A 21,185-nucleotide genomic window follows, 5' to 3' on the forward strand; every position below is an offset into this window, starting at 1 on the left:
GGAGTTTGAGGTTGCTGTGAGCTAGGCTGACGCCACGGCACTCACTCTAGCCTGGACAACAAAGTGAGACTCTGTCTCAAAAAAAAAAAAAAAAAAGTAGGTAAAATAGAAAAGGACATCCACAGAGATACAAAACAAGCTCAAGTTGGTAGACATGTGATGGCAGATACGTCTTTTTTTTTTTTTTTTTTGAGACAGAGTCTCATTTTGTTGCTTGGGCTACAGTGCTGTGGCATCAGCTTAGCTCACAGCAACCTCAAACTCCTGGGCTCAAGCAATCCTACTGCCTCAGCCTCCCAAGTAGCTGGGACTACAGGCATGCACCATCATGCCTGGCTAATTTTTTGTATATATTTTTAGTTGGCCAATTAATTTGTTTCTATTTATAGTAGAGACAGGGTCTCGCTCTTGCTCAGGCTGGCTTCAAACTCCTGACCTTGAGCGATCCGCCTGCCTCGGCCTCCCAGAGTGCTAGGATTACAGGCGTGAGCCACCACGCCAGGCTCCAGATACGCTTAAAATGCCCCAAAGATAGGGAATAGACACAAAAATTCTCAAAATTGGGTTGAATTTTAGGTAAACTGGTCATGAAACAAATTGGAAGCTGTTTGCCTCCTGCCCAGCACTGATGGTGGGGGGAGCCCCTGCCAGCTCCCCCCAAGCCCGGAGAGCCCAGCTGCATGGAGGCCAGGTGGGGTCAGCAGTAGCCACAGGGTCTTGTCCCAGTCAGTCCATCATGGAGACTGTGTCCAAAGTCAGGCTTTTGGACCCCCGGCCAGCCCCCTCAACATTGCCCTCCGTCTGGCTGTGGATGTGTACCTGTTTTCCAGACCGTTCCCCTTTCCCCATCCTGTCTCTAGAGAGGTCACCATCACCATCTCTATCGCTCCGTGACTCACCTTCCCACACCCCACCAGCCCAGTTACAAGTGGTGATTTTCTGTTTATTGCTCAAAAACAAGAATCCAGAAGCAAAGGTGGAGAGACTGTGGGTTGGGGAGAGAGGGCAGGAAGGGGGCAGGGCCTTGTTCCAGCTCTTCCCTTCAGCCCTCTTCTGACCCTCCTCGGCCCAGGAGTCAGGCCTAGAGCCAGAGCGTCTGGGAGGGGAGGGGCTTTTATGGCCAAGGGAACAGTAGAGCTATGGGGCAGTCCTTGAGGGGTGCCCTGGGCTGGAGGGGCTTCAAGAGTTGCAGGGGGCTGAGTTCCCCTCCCAGGGTCCAAAAGCCAGTAGGGTGGGGGGCAGGCCCCTTGTTTGGCAACCGAGAAGAGGCGGCTTCGGGCGACAGGATGCTGGTTTATTTACTGTAGGGTCTCCAGGGCCATCAAAGCCTCCTCATGGGATGGGGAGAATATTTACACAGCCAGGGAAGAGGGGAGCCAGGAGGCCGAGACCAGGTCCTGTACTCTCCCCTGCCCCGAATGAGGAGGGGAGGGCCGTCCTGGGTCCTGCAGCCTTAGTCTTGGGTTCAGATGGAAACTTCATACTCTCGTGTATCCTGAAGACAGAGAGATCAGATCAGTTGTTGGAGTGGGATGGAGGTGGAGGAGAATCCATAAGGAGGGGGAAAGACCCTGGGTTTTAAAACTAACATTGCTTACTTTAAAGTCAATAAGGATCTATGGGGCTGGGGGTGTGGCACTAGGGGCCACAGGGTTGGAAGGGAGCTGAATCTGGCCAATGGATATGCTTGGTTCATTCTATAGTGCCTCAAAATGACATAAACATCTGAATTTCTGAATTGTCTTGAACAACTGCAAGATCTGGCAATTGGGCCTAAGTATCCACTGTGGATTAGAGCTGTATCCTTTTGATGGGGCACACGTTCTCCAATTAGCCACAGTCCTCACCACTCCCTATTGTACACACATGGCTTGCTTTGCTCATTGACATGGCCTCTGTAAGAAGCTGAATTTGAAATTCCCAAGACAGAGATTCCGGAGACCTTGAGAGAAGGTAATGGAGTCCTGGGGGAGCAGGGAGATGTGGCACTTCAGGGGTAGGGGAAGGGCTCACCCCAGCTTCATACAGCGGGTTGCTGAAGTCTGACTCCACAGTGATGGGGCTGTAGGAGTGGGAGCCCGAGAAGCCGAAGAGGGATTTTCCCTGAAGCCTGGGAAAGGGAGGGGATGAGCGGCTTACAGCAGGTGAGCCCCTGAGTCCCCTCACCCAGCCTCCTGTGCCAGACAAGCAAGACATCCGCCTCGGCCAGCAGTTCCCTGAGCAGGGTACTTACTTGGTGTAGTATATGTAAACGCCACTGCCGAGGATAATGACCAGGCCTAAAGGCAGCAGGATGGCCAAGGCGAGGTTCCCGCCCTCCAGCTGCCGGGACGGGTCTGTAGTCTGGGTCACTAGGGGAGGAGGAGAGGCCAGTGAGCCAAGGCTGGTCCCAGTCCTGGGCTCTCCCAGCCTCTTGCCCTGGGCCCTGAACCCTGGGCCTCACCCCTCCGGGGCCTGGCCTCCTGCCCCCGGCCTCTGCCTTGCCCTCCCGACCTGGCCAGGCCTGGGCCTCCACCTGTGCCCTCACTGACCTTCCAGTTTTCGGTTGTCCAGGAGCTCCTCATAGGCCACTGCAGGGAGAGGGGGAGGGACCGGGTCTGAGCCAGGGAGGGGAGGATGCTGGGAGGAGGGCGGGAGCCGGGGGGCGGGGCTAGACAGCTCTGCCTGGTTTGCTCTGCCCTCTGCTCAACCTGAACTGTCTCTTTCCCGTGGTGGGGGGAAGAGAGGAGTGATCAGGGCAGAGCCTTCTTCCTACTTCTCCAGACCCCTAAAAGTTCAGGATTCCTGGACAGTCTGAGCCAAACAAGTCCTTAGAGTTTGTCAGATAGGGAAACTGAGGCCTATCCAGAGAGGGCAAGAGATTTCCAAACCAAGGCCCCCTCTACTACACCCTTTAGGGTAATTCCATGACCTCCAGTGTCCCTAGGACTTCTGGACATACCGTGAGGATGGGAGCCCACGGGAGGAGAATGGAGAGCTCAGCAGGGTCCCCCATTGGTCTCGAATTTGCTACCTGACTTTCCCAGCCCTGTCACTCCCTGGACACTGATGTGCCCCTCCTGCCTTGTCTACCCAGGCACCTTTGCAGAGTGGGGGCTGGCTGGTCCACTGTGAGGGGTGGCCGGGCACACAGGTGATGGTGACCTCGCCGATAAGCTCAAAGCCCTCATAGCAGAAGAAGCGCAGAGACTCGCCCGCCTGGTAGTGATGCTTGTACAGCGTCTGGTAGCCATTCTCTGGAACCCCGGGGTTCAGGCACGGCTCATACTTCACTGCAGGGAGTGTGCCAGTCACGTGCCAGCTGCACTACTGAGCACGGGACAGACAGCCTCTCCCCAAGGCTACCCAGCCACCCTTACCAGGGTGTTCCCCAGACTTACAGGCGCATTTGGGGACCCGGTCGCTCCACTTGGGTGTGCCTGTGTCCCGGCTGTAGCAGGTGAGCATGGCTGCCCCTTCCAGGCTATACCCAGGCAGACAGCGGTACTGGACATGGGAGCCGACAGGGAAGCCAGCATCTGAGGCGGTACGGTGGCCGTTGGTAATCTCACCAGGGTCGGCGCAAGTCATGACTGGAGGCAGAAGGGCAAGGTCAGAGGAAGCTAGGGCCTTCGAAGATCTCCTAGAAGCTCAGAGCTGGGAGAGGCCTGAGCCTTGGACCATCTCCTCTGAACACAGCCCACCAGTTCCTCAGAATGAAGATCATGAACTGGAAAAACTTAATATTCAGGGCCAGCCACAGAGGCTCATTCCTGTAATCCTAGCATTCTGGGAGGAAAAGGCAGGATTGCTTGAGGTCAGGAGTTCGAGACCAGCCTGAGCAAGAGCAAGACCCTGTCTCTACTAAAAACAGAAAGAAATTAGCCAGCCAGGCCGGGCGCAGTGGCTCACACCTGTAATCCTAGCACTCTGGGAGGCTGAGTCAGGCGGATTGCTCAAGGTCAGGAGTTCGAAACCAGCCTGAGTGAGACCCTGTCTCTACTAAAAATAGAAATTAATTGATCAGCTAAAATATATATACACAAAAAATTAGCCGGGCATGATGGCGCATGCCTATAGTCTCAGCTACTCGGGAGGCTGAGGCAGTAGGATCGCTTGAGCACAGGAGATTGAGGTTGCTGTGAGCTAGTCTGATGCCATGGCACTCACTCTAGCCTGGGCAACAGACAACAGAGTGAGACTCTGTCTAAAAAAAAAGAAAAGAAAAGGAATTATCCAGCCAGCTAGAAATAGAAAAAAAAAATTAGCCAAGCATGGTGGCATGCCTGTAGTCCCAGCTACTCGGGAGGCTGAGGTAGGAGGATCACCTGAGCCCAGGAGTTTGAGGTTGCTGTGAGCGAGGCTGATGCCACAACACTCTAGCCAGGGCAACAGAGTGAGACTGTCTCAGAAAAAAAAAAACAAAAAAAACAACAACCCAAAACATTCAATGCATTTTATATTTCAGGCTTATTTCAGAAAACAGGTTGATTGAGGCAACCCCAGGCTCCCATTCTGGGGTGAAATTCAAAATATGTCACCACTATCCCAGAGCATACCAGCTGTATCTCAGCAGTGTCAACCTGGCATGGCATGTCATTAGAGAGGCCAGCTCTCCTGTCCCCCTCCCTCTTATCATGCCCAGCCCACTTCACTCATGTATGCTGCCTGCCTGGCCCCTGCAGGCATTTGAGTCTACAACCCCATTGTGGAGTCATATTCATAGGGTCTCCAGTACATAAGCCTGTGCCAGGCACCCTGCTCAACGTTTTACGGACATGATATTTAACCCTGATTATCCTGAGAGGTCAATGTCACTGCCGTCTCCCTTGGGGCTCATGGCTCAGCGTGGCCAAATGACTGACTCTTGGTCACTCAGCCAGGGAGTAGCAGAACAGGGTCACAGCCACAGAGTGCTGGACAGAGATTCAGAGACTTGGGTCTAAGCCTAGCTTCAGGTTCAATGTGCGGCCTTGGGCAGGTTCCCTCCTGAGCCTCAGGCAGGGGGCTCCTGAGCCGAACCCTCCACCTCATCCAGGCCTCACATCCCATGAATCCTTTCAGGGATGTGGAGCTGTGTCAACTAGAGAGTTTTCCTGTGTCCACCCCAAATCTGGCTTCCAGAAACTTCTCCCCATTGGTCCCACCATTCCCACCAGGGGCAATGTAGAAGACCTGGAACCCCACATCCTTGTGGCAGGCTTCCCACTCTGTCAGGGTAATGAGGGGCCTGAACCCTCTTAGAGTAACCCTAACTCAGCACAGGTCTTCAGTGACTGCCTTGGAATAAACTAAGTTCCCTGACAAGCCAAGTGACCCCTAACAATGTCAAGGGATGGGACTGAGAGATCAGGGCGGAGCCTAGAGCAGGAACAGTGGGACCAAGAGTTGATGGGGCGGAGCCCAGGGTGAACCAGGGTGGAGCCCGGGAGGGGCGGGACTCAGACAGGCAGAGGACAGGGACAGGACCCAGAGGAAACCCGGACAGAGCCCAGAACGGCGGGAGAGGGATGCAGCCCGGAGAAAAAGAGAACGGGACTCAGCGGGGACAGTTTGGGGGCACCGAGCGGGAGAGGAAACCAAAGGGCATAGGGGCGGGGCCTGAAGAAGACCCGGGTAGGATGCAGAGCGAAGGGATGTAATCCAGGCAGGATGGGGACAGAGATGGGAACAGGGACAAGAAAGGGTGGAGGCGGGGCCGTAGGGACGAGGGCGCAGAACGAGAGGACGAGGCCGGGGGGCTCACTCTTTTGGCAGGCGGGCGGCGCGGCGCTCCAGGACAGGTCCCACTGGCAGGTGAGAATGTCGGAGCCCAGCAGCTCATAGCCAGGCTCGCACTGATAAGTGAGCACTGTGCCCCGGATCAGGTCCCCGTGGGACGCCGTTCTCCAGCCCCACTCTGGAGGTGGCAGCTCGGGGCAGGTGTCGTTCCTCGGGACCTCTGCAGGGAAGGCAGAGTGAGTTTGGAGGCTGCCCTCTGACTCAGGGCGCCCTCCAGTGTCGGGGACTTCGCTCCGGTGCAGCCTCCCTGCCCATCCCAGGACCCTATCCGTTGTACCTTTGAAGTGCAATACGAAGCCCTGGCCCAGGCCTGGGTTTGGGGGCCCGGGTGGTGCCTGGAACTGCAGCGTGAGGTCGGGCCCAGAGGAGAGGAGGCGGCGGCGCGGTTGAGGTCCCCGCAGCTGGGCCAGGACTCGGGCGCTGGGACCATCCCCATCGAACAGTGTCAGCGTGTCCCCTTCGCGCACATTCAAGCTGCAGGGAGAGGGACCAGATGACAGGGCGGGGCTACGACCGGCAACTCCCATCCGGTTCTGCCCAATGACCAGCTCTGTTCATTAGCGACCCCGCCTATTCTCCAGCCCTGGCCGGCGATCCTGGATCCCCAGGTCAGACGCCGCCTCCGTTTTGACCAATCCTAGGTTTCTCCTGCGCCAATCCCTCCGTGTCCCACCCGCCCTATGGCTCCTCCCATCTCCTGCTTCCCAATCCCCAAACTTGCTCAATACTAACTCCGCCCACCCTCCAGTCCCTCATCCATCACCGTGGATCCGCGGCCCAGCCCAACTGCAGCTTTGACCAATCACCGACCATACTCAGGACGCCCCCGACGCCCGGCACAACTCTGGGCCCCGCTTGAGTGCCTGCCTTTAGGCCATGCCCACCTCTCGTTCTTCTAGTCACATGACCACCTCAGACCAAATCAGCTTCCCATCCCCACACCCACCTTGGGTGCTGATGCAACAGTTTGGGCCTGGGTCCCTGGAAATGGCTCCAGGCGCAGCCTTAGAAACCCCCAAAGAGCCCATTGTTCACAATAGCCCTTGAGGAAGGCTGCATTACCCCATTTACTTGTCCAGGGTCGCCTGGCTAATAAGAGATTTGAACATAGGTTTCCCACCCCGTCCTTATGACCCTTAGTCATCTCTTTCATCAGAGCATATATCCACCGAATTCTGTGACACAGAAGAGCCAACCAGGCTCAGCATGCAGGCCAGTGCATTGTCACACCACACTCCGCTGAACCCACACCCACTGCACCTCTGCAGGACCGAAACGTACATCTCAACTTGAAGCAAGATGCGCCTCTCTTCCTGGACGTGCAGGCCCCACACGCAGTCCTGGCCAGGGCTATAGCTCTGGGGCCAGTCCGGAGAGAGGACCACACCAGCTGGCTCTGACAGCTCCCCTCCACACATGGCTAAGGGAGAAGGGGTGTCAGGTTCAGGATCCAGGTCAGCATGCAGTCTCCATTTCACCACAGCCCTCGCCACTCCTGATGTGTGCACCATAGCAACGCACACGTTTCCTATTATCTATGATCCTGTTTCTTGCCACATCTAGGTCCTGTTATACCCAATCCGCAACCCTGCTCTTAATAATCCCTCCCCCCTCCAACCTACCCACCCAATCCTAAATCCAGTTCTGGGTCTTAAAGAAATTTGGGTTTGTGACCCCTGAATTTGATAAGAAACCCACCAATGATTCAACTAAGAAAACAGTCTCTGAAGGGATGGGGATTCACCCAAGGCTTGGGTTTCTTAGGTTTGGGTATGTATGTCTCCTTCCTGAATGGCCTTCCTAGGACCCCCAGTTCATGGGGTAGTCCGTAAATGGAAGGAATTCCCGGGATGCGGGGGGCTCACCCTTGCAGGCTGGCTCTGTGTCGTTCCAGTGGGGTTCTGTGGGATCCACACATTCAATGGCATTAGGAGGGCCGGGGGGCTCCAGGGCATATCCTGGGAGGCACGAGAAGGTGGCCAGTGCCCCTGGGCGGTACTCCGGGTCCGTTGTAGTGACATTGCCATGTGCCAGGAAGGGGGCAAAGCAGCGATCCTCTTCAAAGGCTAGGGAGGAGTCAGTCACAAAGTGAGGCATTAGGACAGACCTCAAGGAATTTCAAACTGAGGGCGTGGGCTGAATTTAGCTATTGTTTGGCTATTCAGTGGGCTTCTTAAAACAGAATGCGTTGGGCTTAGCTTTCACTCTCCAGTTTGTCAAAAACCCTAACACTCCTCATCCACACATTTACATTACCTCCCCACCCCTAGAAGGACCCCTCTAGGCTAATCAAATCCCAGCCACCATTCTACGGATGAGGAGGTCCACAGACAAAAAGCCACTTGCCCAAGGTCACCCAGAAGGCAATGGCAGAATCAAGTCTCAAACCCACAAGGCTTGATTCCTAGCTACAGATACTTGGCTCTGGAAACTGCAAAGGAAGGCAGGTGAGGGGAGGGGTGTCTTTAGAGAACTGGCTTGTGTAGGTGTATTCTCTCCTCAAAAATAACAGTTGGATTCTGATCATCTGTGCTGTTGCTAGAATCCAAAATTGCAGCTCATGCCAAAGCTACTCAGATTTTACTTCAGACTAAGTCAGCAAAAAATGAACATTTGTAGAGCATTTTAGTTTCTGCCCACATGATCACATTTCGGCTGCAAAACTACTGTGAATTAGGACTTAGGTGTTTATGATACAGATAAAGAACCTGAAACTCACAGAGCAGCAGTGGCCACAAGTACGGAGGCCTCGAAAGTAGGAATTCTCACTAACAGGCCAGTGCTCTTTGCACTTTAACACTCTCAGAATCAAGCATGGAATTGATTTTTGCAGATCCACGGTTCTAGTTCACTGTTACTTAACCTATAAGGTATCATGTCCAAATCCTACCCATCCATCAGGGCCCAGTGCCAATTCCATTTCTCCCAGGATTCATACCAGAAACTAGCCCCTCCAGCCATGGGAGGTGGCTATAAATACAGGTGAAGCTTCACTGCCTTGCCCAATGTACTCACCTCCTGCTGTGTGGCCCCCCGCCCCTCCCCCATTCCTAAGATTTGTGAGAGAATTTTTCCATGGACAAGGGAAGTGGGGGGGATAGTGGGGGGGGGTTGCAGAGCTCTGTGTCCGGTCACTAATAGGCTGTGCCCCAGGGGGTTGAGGACTGCAGCTTTAAGACCAAGCTCAAATGCCTCTTCTCCCTTGATCACTGACCTTGTTTCTACTTGTCCAGCATCCATTCCCCCTTCTTTTGGTAACAGCACCCCTACTATTATTTTGGGAAATGTGCCTTCCCTACTCCCACTCCATGAGTTTCAGTTGGGGTCAACCAGGGATGGTCACATGATGCAGATCTGCCAATCATAAGACCACCAGCGCCTAACTACAGCGATTGGCTCAGACAAAGGCACAGGACCTAGCCAGGTCAATGCCGACAGCCTTTCCTGGCGTTTTGCTGAAGCTCTCAGGGAAAATATGAGTGCTCACTCTCTGTGATGGAGTTACTAAGTTGGTGGTGTGTAAGTCTGCAGTGAGGCCATCGCCCGGGGAAAGCCTGCCCGAGAATGAAGCCAACGTGGAGGAAAGAAGTGAGAGATTGAAGGAACTGGTCTCTTGGCTGTGTGCTTGCATCCAGCCAAACTTGAAGCTTGAACAGAAAAGGCAACCTCGGGGAGGGAGAAGGGATCCATATGAAGGATACTTGTAGTTTTGGGGCAGGGAGGAAAATCGGGTCTCAGGGATCCAAACCCGGAGAGGAGCCAGCATGGAGCATGTGTCATGACTGTGCCTGGTGTCAGGGAGAGGGGAAGGTGCAGGGGTGGGGGCCTGGCGAGGGAGCAGGACAGTTACCTTCAAATCGGAGGCTCAGCAGCAAGGGATTGGCGGGTGTCTCTGAGAGCAGCTCCACATAGAGGGACTGGGCGTCACTGATGAGACCCCGCTCTGGGACGTCATCCATGTCTGAGTCGTAGATCACGGGGGATAGGGGACTGCCCCCTGAGCGCACCATCAGCCTGGGATAGACAGAGGTGGCCAGGAGCTTGATTTTCCCTTCGAAGCTACCTGACCCCTTGCTTGCTCTCCTAACTTTTTTTTTTTTATACAGAGTCTCGCTCTGTTGCCCCAGGTAGAGTACAGTGATGTTGTAACAGCTCACTGCAGCCTCAGATCCCTGGGCTCAAGGGATCCTCCTACTTTGGCCTCCCAGAGTGCTAGGATTACAGGCATGAGCCACCGCACCCAGCCCTAATTTATTTTTATATAGCTATTAGTATTCAACATTAACTACATGCCACGCATTTTTCCCAGCCCTTACACATTTTATCTCATTTAATTTTCACAAGAATTCTTGAGTCAAATACTATTACTATTCCCTCATTTTATGGATGAGTATATTAGGGCATAGAAAGATTAAGTAGCCTGCCCAAGGTCACAGAGCGAGCAGGGGCAGAGCTGGGATGCCAGGTTGGTAGATAAGGAATGATAATGACAATGAAGATGGCAGGCACTTTTATAGTGCCTATTAGCTTAGGCACTAGTCTAAGTACTTTACATAACTTAGTGCATTTATCCTCACAGAAATCTTAAGAGGGAAGTACTATTATCTTCATTTCACAGATGAGGAAACTGAGGCACAGAAAGGTTAAGTGATTTGTGTAAGGTTGCACAGCTATACTCCCTAAGAAAGATCAGGACTAGACTGGCACATATCCCAGCCAGGATCCACCCTGAATCTGTCTGACTCCCCACTTCAGCCTCCCTAGTTCCCCGAGGGGAAGGTAGGAAGCTCTGACCCAAGGCCCAGACCCTCACCGGTCATTGTCTTCATCCAGTGAGACCCTCTCAAAGTGCAGGTGCAACCGGCGTCCCTCAGCTGCTTCAATGACCCAGCGGCAGGTGAGGTTGGGCCCTGCAGCTCCCCCAGGCTCAGGGGACACGATGCGGCCCAGTGTGGCATTGTGGATGGTGCCACCACAGGATGCTGTGGGCAGAGAAGGGACAAGTTGAGGCCAGCCTGAGATGACTTGTCCTTCTCTTTGGGGCCTCAGCCATTCTCAGGCCCATCTTGAGAGCTGTCGAATCCTCACCTTTGGCTCGGACCTGGCCCAGGGATGGCCTCTGCCCCATGGGCTCACCCCAGAGGACAGGACCTCCTCAGGGCACTACCCAGGAGGGGAACCAGCCTTGGAACAGAAAAAATCGCAGGATGGACACCCTCCCAGCGTGGAGATTGGGCTAAAATGGAGACCCTCCCAGATGTGCATACCCTGGGATGGGGGAGTTACAGGGATCCCCCAAATTAAAACCTTCAGATGGAAAATCTTTGAGATGGAAATTCCCAGAATGAAGATTCCATGGGCTAGGGGAGCCCCCAGAGCAAGATGCTGCAGAATAGAGACCCTTCAGATATGGACCCTAAGTATAGTTTCCTTCTCCAAAAGAAGGGACCTCCAAAAGGGTGACTCCCCAGATGGAAACCTCCAGTGGGATATCCCAAGATGGAGACCACCCAAGGATGGAGGCTCGCCAAGGATAGAGACCCTCAGTGTAAGGAGCTCCAGATGGACAGCGCAGGATAGGGCCCTCTCAGCGGGGTGCCCAACACAGAAGCCCCCACCCATCATGGCAGGAGACTCACCCAGGCAGCTGGGAGTTTCACCGTTCCAGGCTGGCCGGGTACCATTGAGGCAGATGAGGGTCTCCTCACCCTGGAGCTGGTAGCCTGAATCACAGTGGAAGGTGGCAGTGCCGCCAGGGTGCAGGTCTGTCACACTCACATCCCCATGGGCCGGCCGGGGAGGGAAGCCACAGCTCAGGAGGTAGGCTGGACCAGGCAGAGACAGGAGAATGAGGACGGACTCATTTCCCCATGCCACCCTCTCATGCCATCCCCCGTGCTTCCTCCCGCCTCAGGGCACGGACTGGCTCTGCACTGGAGTGCACACTGAAGAATTAGAGCCCCGCACACAGGCGCACGGTCTCATCAAGAGGTCATTCCAGTATCCCCAGTCTTCCTTAATCTTTGTAATTTACCCACTTTGGCCCCCATTTTATAGATGAGGTACCTGAGGCTCAGAGAAGTCATTTTGGATCCTGGTACTCTTTTGCTGTGTGACCTCAGGCAAGTCAATCAACTACCCTGAACTCTGCCCAGCTCTAATGAGAATAAGTAGTATTTATAGAGCTTGTTCAACTTCCAAAGTGAGTTACCACAGTGCTTTTGAGGTGGGCATAGAAAGACCATGTGGCCCATTTTCTTCTACATGTAGAAACCAAGGCACCATGTTATCAAGTGCCTGGGAGCACTTTCTCCTCTACACACACACACACATGCACACACACGCACACACACACGCACACACACACACACACACCACACTTCCTTCCACGGAGGCACACGGTGGTATTATATTCCATCAACTTTCATCCATGAATCACATGAAACTTCTTGAGGAACTTTGACTATTTTGTCATTAAAGATCTTAATATTCAGTGCCCCCTAAACAAATCCCCCAGTGACAGTGAACGAACTAGGGAAAGCTTTGCTCTTCCTGAAGAACTGGTTTATCTTCTCCTTTTTTTGCAGTGAGAACTGTGTAATTTCCCTTTTTGCACTGGCTACTAGGAAGCTTGGAACCAGATTCAAGATTGTCCCTAGCGACAATGGCCTGCCCATCTACATTCTATTTTTTCAACTCTGATAAGCTATACCTGGTGCCTTTTTGTTTTTTTTTTTTTTTTTTTTTAAGAGACAGGGTCTTTCTCTGTCACCCAGGCTGGAGTACAGTGGCAGGATCATAGCTCACTGCAGCTTCAAACTCCTGGGCTCCAGAGATCTTCCTATTTCAGCCACTGGATAGCTAGGACTACAGGCATGTGCCACCAAGTCTGGCCATTTTGTAAAGACAGCATCTCACCATGTTGCCCAGGTTAGTCTCAAATTCCTGGCCTCAAATGATCCTCAGCCTCCCAAGTGCTGGGATTATAAGTGTGAGCCACCAGGCCCAGCCATTTTGCTTACTTATTCTATATAATAGTATTGCTTGCATTCTTTTTGAAAGCCTCCTGAAATTATTATAGAAGCAGATGGGATAAAACAAATAAATAGAAATTCCCTTATTAGTACATGATGGGCTCCAAACTTGATCCTGACAGAACTCTGTGTGCCTACGTTTCAGCACTGGGCAGAACTCGTTTAGAAAGGCCTCCTGGAGGAAGTAGCCAAAGCTGTCTTGTAGGAGAGGCAGGCTCCGGTTGGCAGAGGGCTTCCGAGATACTAGCTTGCCTGGGCCTTTGCTTTGCCTGATTCTCAAGCCCTCAGTGATTCTGTAAGAGACCCAGTCCCTCCCTATTTCAAAATCCAACAAGCATTCCCTTGCCTGGGCCCTGGGGACAGAGAGATGAAAAAGACCCAGGCCTTGCCCTTCAGAAATCCATAGTCTCCTGAGATTGACGGACACAAAAACAACCTTCTAGAACACAGTCATTTCAATAAATGTTACCCTCTGCGATGGCTCTTCATGGCCAACAGAATCAAGTCTGAATGCTTTAGATTGACAGTCAAGCCCTCGCACAGTTGGGTCCAGCCCAGCACTTCCAGCTTCAGTGTTCAGCACCTAAAACCCAGATATCCTACACACACTTCTGTGATTTTGTGACTTTTGTGAGGTCCAACCTCCATATTTTTTTTTTTTTTTTGAGACAGAGTCTCACTTTGTTGCCCAGGCTAGAGTGAGTACCGTGGCATCAGCCTAGCTCACAGCAACCTCAATCTCCTGGGCTCAAGCGATCCTACTGCCTCAGCCTCTCAAGTAGCTGGGACTACAGGCACGTGCCACCATGCCTGGCTAATTTTTTGTATATATATTTTTAGTTGGTCAATTAATTTCTTTCTCTTTTTAGTAGAGACAGGGTCTCGCTCAGGCTGGTTTTGAACTCCTGACCTTGAGCAATCCGCCCGCCTTGGCCTCCCAGATAGTGCTAGGATTACAGGCATGAGCCACCACGCCCGGCCTAACCTCCATATTTTTGCTCATGCCCTTGCCCCTATCTAGAAGGTCCTCTTGGCACTTTCTCATCTTCAGAGGAGTAACTAAAGTGCTGCCTCTTCTGGGAAGCCTTCCTCACCACTCCCCTCTCCAAGAGTTAACTGCTCTGTTACCAATACACAATCCTGCATGCATAACTTTGTCATCATACTAACCACTGTCTTTTGCTACTATGAGACTGGAACATGCCTTATTTATTTTGTCCCCTAAAAGCCTAGCCTAGAGGCAGTGTGGAACAGTGCAAAGAGCACTGGATTTGGAGACTGGCAGCCATGAGTTCCAGTTCTAGCTCCACAACTTTTTAGCTACATGACTTTGAGCAGGTGACTTCATATCTAGGGGCCTCTCCCCTGTTAATGGCAATAACGTTTCCTATCAGTGAGGACTGGCCTGAAAGTTAAATAAAAGAAACACACAAAACATCTGGCACATAGAAGTGTTCAGAAAATGTTAATCACCCGCCCCTCAGCTTTAATTAATCAATAACTGGGAATCATGGACTTAGGAATCTGGTTTCTGATTCTGCAATAAATCTGCAGGAGGCTGAGCAATTCACATAACCTTTGAGTCTTTTCCTTCCTCTGAGATGGAACTGACAGTGGCCACTCCCAGGGCTGCTGTGAGAAACAACTGAGACAGTGGCTGGTGAAAGGGCTTCGTAAGTGGGAAAGCTTGCTGTATTTGGGGCGAGGGGTGATGGCACCTTTGGCCTTTCAGAGAAGTTAATGAGGCCACCATGGACCAGAGGCCCCAGCTGGTGCAGGCTGGGAAGGGCTTAAACAAAGCCTCTGTCCCAAAGGTGCCTGCAGCAACGGCAAAGCAGGAAAGACTGAGGCAAGTAAAGAAGGCCAATTTATGCAGTAGCCCTGCTTCCCCAAATGTTCCACTTAGCCTAAAGAGTCCTATTTTCAATGCCCTGGGGAAGTGACTGCTTAAGGAACCAGTGGGGAGCCATTTTGTAATATCTGAAGCTATTTTATAATATCCTCATGACATGTTCTCCCTCCCCAGCAAGCAGGCCCCAAACACCAAGCACATGTCCCCCAGCTCACTGGTCCCACCACGAATAGGTGCCTCTACTGTGCACACAGGAGCCCTTGGAGCGGTCCTCAAGCAGAGACCTTGGGAGAGGCCGGAGCGGACGTGGGTTGTGTCCTGAATGGGTGCACAAGTTGTCTGGCATCAGCAGGTCTCACAAGGAGGGCAGGGCACCTGAACCCAGACCCTGAGCTGGTGTGAAGGGGGCACTGGCCCGCACACAGTTCCCTGTCTGTTTCTGAGGAGCACGGGAAGGGCCTTGGAAAAGGCAGCAGTGTTGGCCGGGCGCGGTGGCTCACGCCTGTAATCCTAGCACTCTGGAAGGCCGAGGCAGGAAGATTGCTCTAGGTCAGGAATTCAAAACCAGCCTGAGCAAGAGCGAGACCCCATCTCTACTACAAATACAAAGAAATTAATCGGCCAACTAATATATAGAAAAAATTAGCCGGGCATGGAGGCACATGCCTATAGTCCCAGCTACTCGGGAGGCTGAGGCAGAAGGATCGTTTGAGCCCAGGAGTTTGAGGTTGCTGTGAGCTAGGCTGATGCCATGGCACTCACTCTAGCCTGGACAACAAAGCGAGACTCTGTCTCAAAAAAAAAAAAAAGAAAAGAAAAAGACAGCAGTGTCCGTTACACAGACATGAGCTGGGCCCCTTGCCTAGTGTACACATGCATGCTAGAACATACGCTTGCACTGTGCACCTGCGTACGTCATGTGGGTGGATGCTCACAAATGCAGCCATGCACCGATACATCCCCCTTCCCTGCCCCCAGAAGTCAGAAAGATCTTTCCAAGTTGCAAATCCAAGGCTGTCACTTTCCTGCTTAAAACATTCCAAGTGTCTCCCTGTCACCTGCAGGTTAAAGTAGTCTGAACTCTTCAGTGAAGCTGATAAGGCTTTTTATGCTCTGAATCCAACCTGCCTCCCAGCCTGGTTCCTCAGCCCACTTTTCCCCCACCACTGTCTGTGCTTCGACTGTGACAGCAATGGCTGCCAGTTAGGAGCTCTCACTGTGTACCAGACACTGTTTTAAGTCTTGACATGTATTATCTCATTTGATCCTTCTAATAATACTATAAGGTAAGTATTATGATTTCTATTTTTCAGATAAGACCATGAGGCACAGAAAGGTTAAGTAACTTGTCCCAGGTCACACAGCTAGGGCAATTCTATCTTCCATGCTGCATTATTTCTCCTCTGGGGGTCACACTTTCTCTCTGGGTCTTGGAGTGTGCTTTCCCATCCATCTAGACATCTGCCTTTCTCCTCCTCTTCCTTCCCCTCCCACCACCAGTAGTGGTGTCAGTTGTCATGGTGATGATGGTGGTCATGGTCTCCTCCCTCAGGCCTGCGGGGTGGACCTGGATAACTCATCTTTTAGGTCTCAGCTTAGTCATTACCTCCTTCAAGAAGGTGTCCCCATATTCCTTGGAAGAATTTGAGTCCCCTTGATATTTGCTCCCTCTGCCTGTGTTTCCTCCATCATAACACTTATCTCGTTGAATTGTAACCATCCTGATTATTTGTCTGTTTCCCTACCTAGAGTCTGAGTTCTTTGAAGTCACATTTACACCAGGCTTGTTCATTCCTCTCCCAAGGCTAACACAGGCCCTCGTATGAAGTAGGCACTTGATAAACATTTGTTGAGTTGAATGGTTGAATTGCCACTTGGACATGTGCACACAGACACAGATCTGTGAGTTAAGTGTTGCATGAGTTTCCTCCGAGGGTCCTGCACCTCAGGGCCCCAGTCAGGAGGAAAAGCCCCCATCAGCACCCTGTGCATGGAAGGCTCCTGGAGACATTCCTTGTGACCAATGCGGCCCCTGCCCTTCCACCAGTGCCCTTAGACTCCTCACCCTGATAGTGGATCCTGAAGCCACCGCCCCGTGGGACCCGGGGACTCTGGAAGTGCAGAAGCAGCCGGTTGGTTGGGCTTCGAAGGACCTGTCCTTCTCCCAGCATGGAGGAGTTGGCTAGGAGTCGGGGGGCCAGGCCTGGGGACCCGCCACCAGCCAGCACCAGGAGTTCCTCCTCCTGGGACAGGTTCAGAGTCTGCACCTAGAGAAGCCAGACACAGACCCACCAGGGCAAGTCAGCCAGGGGGGTAAGCCCCCCACCTCCTGCTTTTCCCTGTGTGTGGCAGCCCAAATGCCACAGCGATGGTGCCCACGCTGTAGACCTCGGGAAGAGTTTTTAAGGTCATCTGAGTCATAACACAGGTTCTCGGGCTCCCAGGCCAAACCTGTGCACACCCCACAGGCCCAGAGGAAAAGGCTTGGAAGTTTCACAGTCACATGCTTAGGTCCAGTTACCTGGATCTCGATGCCATAGCCAGGGTAGACGTGGATGCTGTAAGTGCAGTCCAGGAGCCCCAAGGTGCGGCTGGTGGTGCTCAAAGCCGGAGACTCCACATACCCTTCGCCCTCGGAGATGTTGTTATTACACAGAACTAAAGAGATATAAGTGGCTGGGATTGAGGGAACCCCTGTGCTCCTGCCCTCCCGGCCAAGTGACTCTGGAGGTCCTCATCTGCCTTCTCTTGAGCATCTCTCACCATCCTTATCCAATGCTCCCTCTTCCACCTGTACCCAGAATTGCCTTCCCCAACCATAATGTCGCTGCAACACCCGGGACGGTGCCTGGTACAGTAAGGCTGTGTAAACGCTTGCCTTTGTTATTATCAAGCAGAAACCCCTCCCGTCTGTACCTAGGACTCCCTCTTCCACAGTTCCCAGCAGCCTCTCTCCCGCCCACGCTCAGCGTCCTCCTCTCCCACGTCTGTGGTCCTGGACACGACCCCCATCCCCTTGCCAATGCCTCACCTGGGCTGGTCACCGTAGTGGTGACAGTGGTCGTGGTGATGATGGTGGTCGTGGTCTCCTCCTCTCCTCCCTCAGGCCCGAGGGGCGGGCCCGGGGAGGCGGGGCCGGGCGGGGGCGGGGCCGTGGTTCCTGGGGGCGGAGTCAGCAGCTCTGGCGCGGTGGGGCCTGCCCCCCTGACCTCCTTAGGGGTTACGGCTGTTGTCAGCGGCCCTGTCCCTGGTTCAGTGGCCCGAGGCAGGGAGGGCGCTGCGAGAGTCTGGCCCGCTGGAGGGGTGGCTAGCGTGGGGTCTGGATCGAGTCCTGGGACAGTGCAAGGGAAGTCAGGGCACAGGAGGAGCACATGGTGGCCTTGGGTGGGGAACAGGGCTCAGGGGAACTGGGAGTTCTCCTACTGAACCCCAAAGGCCTCCCTGACAAGGTACAGGTTCCCCAGCTTTCCCTATCCCACCCAAACTCCCACTACCTCCCAAGGTTTGGACGGACTGACCCCCTTTTCTTCCCCCCACCTCCCCACCCAGGCCCTTCCACCCCAATGCTCTCCTTGAGCCCTTCTCTCTGCCTCCCCATTCAAACCTCTCCTGGTTACCTTTCTGTCTCCTTGGTCTCACTCTCTCTAGAACTCTTCGTTTCACTGGTTGTATTCTCATTGCTCTATGATTTTATGATTCTGGATTGACTAGTTTTTGTATTTCATTCTCTCTCCTTCTTTCTCCCACCATTTCTCTGACTCTGGTTCTCTCAGTTTCTGTCTTTCTCTCTGTGTGTCTGTTTTTCTGTCTGATTGTCTCTTAATCATTCTGTTTCTATTTCTCTGGTTCTGACTATGCCCAGGTTTCACTCCTTCTGCAACTGCCTCATTCTGCCTCCCTCCAGAGTCTCGCTGGCCTGCTGGGGGTGCTTGCCACTCTGCAGCCTCTGTCTGCTTGCTTCGCTTGCTCCCTAGCCAGGCCCCCCATCTCCCTGAGCCAATGTCCCTCCCTCTGCCTCAAGGCCACTGCTGCCACTCCAGGAGCCTCACCCGGCAGATAGCCCATCTCCTCCGGGCCCCTCCTCAGCAAGGCCCCATGGAGCAGTTCAGCCAGGGCCTCGGAGGCTACGGTGGGGGTCTCACTTCCAGGCTCCGGCAGTGTCTCCTCCTCCTTCAGGGGCAGACCTAGGAGGTGAAGTTGTGTGAGCCTTTCCACTTCTCCACATCCCTTTCTTCTCCGGAGAGCTCTTTTCCAGAGCTCTTCTTCCCTCCCTCATCAGCTGGGCCTGTGGGGGCTCAGAGGGTCCAAGGCTGGGCTGACAGCCAAGATCAGGGGAGGGCCTCCCAGCTGCCCCTCACACTCCTACTCCTCTTCCCACCCCTGGTTGTGTGGGCCTTCAGTGAGCATCTCAGCTGTTATAAACCTTGGACAGTGCCAGCAGAGCAGAGGGAGGCATCCGCGCTGCTTTCCTTTTCACCTCAGTGGTGATCTTCCCCCAACCCCGGGGCTCTGCAGAGGGTCTGGCAGCACCTCCCAGCCCTTGCTTCTGCAGTGCCCAGCTTTCTCTCTGGGTTTCTGTCTCTGCAGCGTGGCTGTCTTTCTCCCTTTCTCTCTCTCTCTCTCTCTCTCTCTCTCCCCCCTTCTCTCTCTCATTCTCTGCAGGCTCTGCCTCCTTTCCCGGAGTCTGGCTGGGGGTCAGAGTGGGGGACTGAATATCTGGCCTCTGAGCCCTGCCTCTGTTCATCTGTCTTTGTCCATATGTCCAAGAACATTTGTGTGTGCGGTGCCTGGCATCTCTCCCAGTACCTCCTTCTCCCACCCAGGTACCCTGCGTGCTTCTGCCACCTCCGCAGACATCCCCCCCAACTTTCCTATCCCTCCTATCTGGATTTAACCCCTGAGATGCTGCTAGAAGCTCCCCTCATTCATTTCCCCACCTCCTCAATATTGGAGGTTAAGAGGCTTCAGGTTCGAGCTGGAAAGCCCTGGCTTGCCCCTTCCCCAACAGCTGTGCCCCTCCCCTCCTCCATGAGCTTGGAAGACCCAGGATGTTAGGAGAAAGGAGGATAGAGGACCCCGCTGCGGGCCTTCTCAGGGCCCACCCCCACACTCTCATGTCCTTACCCTGAATCCAGGGACAGCTCAGCAGAATTAGGAACAGCAGCTGGGGAGGCGGCCGGTGCTGGGCCCTGGGAGTCCCCATGGCGACTCACACCGATTTCTTTCCTCTGTGCCTGTCCTAAATAATCTAGCGGCCACCTTTCCTCCGTCTCCTTTTATCTTTCTTTTCTTTTCTTTTTTTTTCTTTTTTTTCCCCCCCCGCTAAGGGTCAGCAAAAGAAGACAATTTCTCTGCCCCTTGGGAAGGAGGGGCAGAATTGGACTAGGGGTTGCCTGGAGCCCACCCCCTTTGCTCAATCTCCTCTGTCCTCTACTCCTGAATCTGTGGTAGAGGGGGCGCGGCTCCGGCTGCAGGGGGTGGGGCCCAGAGGGCCGAAGGGGCTGGGTGGCCTGGGTTATCCTCTTGCTCAGGGGCCTGGGTCCACTGGGCTGGCTGGATCCCAAGGTAAGGGACTGGGGAGAGGGAAGGCAGCTTCCGGGGGGCCTAGGGTGGGGTTGAGGATCGAGAGGGTCCCTGCTGGGCTCTAGCGGGGCTTATCGGGGAGGGGAAGGGGTTGGGGAACCGGGAGAGCGAAGCTCGGGCACTGGAGCTGCGGGAGGGAGAAGCTGTGAAAGGTGTCTAGCCCACGTCAGATCCTGGGGACGGGCGAAAGGAGGGGCCTGGGATTTATTTGAGCGGGAGGGAGGAGGAGGAAGTGCAGATGGAGGAAGTGCAGATGGAGGAAGGAGGGATCATATGAGCCAGGACCGTAATCCTCAATCCGCTGCCCCTATGGGAGGCAAAGGAAACTCTCTGGTCCCAGCAGTAATTAGGCCCCCCCTTCCCCCACCATTCCAGCACATCTGGAATCTGAATCTCCCCTTGCCAGGGCGCCGAGGGGAGGCACAGATTGTTCCCGTCTGCTCGGCCCCCCAATATGCCCCCTGTCCACATGCAGACACCCTATGGGGCTTTCCTCTTTGCCTTTTACAGCGGCTCAGGTAGAGTGGGCTTTCCCCTGCCCCAGGAGAATGGCGAGTGTCCACGTTTGTGAGGAGTCTAAGGGGTGACGGGCTGGGGTCTGGCGGGGAGACCCTCTCCTCGTACATATAATGTGACTTCGGCCAGCTAGTTGGCGGCCTCAGCTCTGATTTTCTTTCCCGGTCTCCCTCCCAGCGCCCCGGAGTGCTCTTTTTCAGCACCACCAGCGCGCGGACAGCTCTCCTTGGGCCGCGGGAGCCGGCCCGGCCCCGCGCCGCCCGCGATTGGCCGAAGCCGCTTTCACTATCCGTCGGCCTCCTGCCTGGGGCTGGCTCCTGTGAAGGCCTAGGGGGAGCGAGAGTCACAGGTCCACTGATCGAGGGACTCGCAGACCCGCCAACAGGCCCTGGCGTCCCTGCCCGCAGTCCCCGAGCGCCGGCCCTGACAGTCATTCCGCG

At 54.0% G+C, this 21,185-nt stretch overlaps 1 protein-coding gene across 3 annotated transcripts; it reads right to left on the reverse strand.

Moving 5' to 3' along the window:
- Nucleotides 1–922: 922 nt before the first annotated feature.
- On the reverse strand, nt 923–20,376 carry SEZ6L2 (seizure related 6 homolog like 2). 3 transcript variants are annotated; one of them, XM_012764263.2, is made up of 18 exons: nt 19,771–20,376; nt 18,696–18,830; nt 17,678–17,977; nt 17,168–17,304; nt 16,712–16,913; nt 11,400–11,585; nt 10,574–10,742; nt 9,611–9,774; nt 7,626–7,826; nt 7,042–7,180; nt 6,038–6,234; nt 5,726–5,920; nt 3,381–3,572; nt 3,081–3,272; nt 2,532–2,570; nt 2,234–2,351; nt 2,014–2,110; nt 923–1,495 (listed from the first exon to the last, which is right to left on the reverse strand). In XM_012764263.2, exons 1-18 carry the CDS (start codon nt 19,847–19,849, stop codon nt 1,466–1,468), a joined length of 2,772 nt encoding a protein of 923 aa, XP_012619717.1. In that variant the 5' UTR covers nt 19,850–20,376; the 3' UTR covers nt 923–1,465. The 3 variants fall into 3 exon arrangements, with proteins under 3 accessions (XP_012619717.1, XP_012619719.1, XP_012619718.1); XM_012764265.2 differs by lacking the exon at nt 3,081–3,272; XM_012764264.2 differs by lacking the exon at nt 2,532–2,570.
- Nucleotides 20,377–21,185: the final 809 nt, after the last annotated feature.

Source organism: Microcebus murinus, chromosome 19 (genome assembly GCF_040939455.1).
Source record: "Microcebus murinus isolate Inina chromosome 19, M.murinus_Inina_mat1.0, whole genome shotgun sequence".
Classification (NCBI taxonomy): Eukaryota; Metazoa; Chordata; class Mammalia; order Primates; family Cheirogaleidae; genus Microcebus; species Microcebus murinus.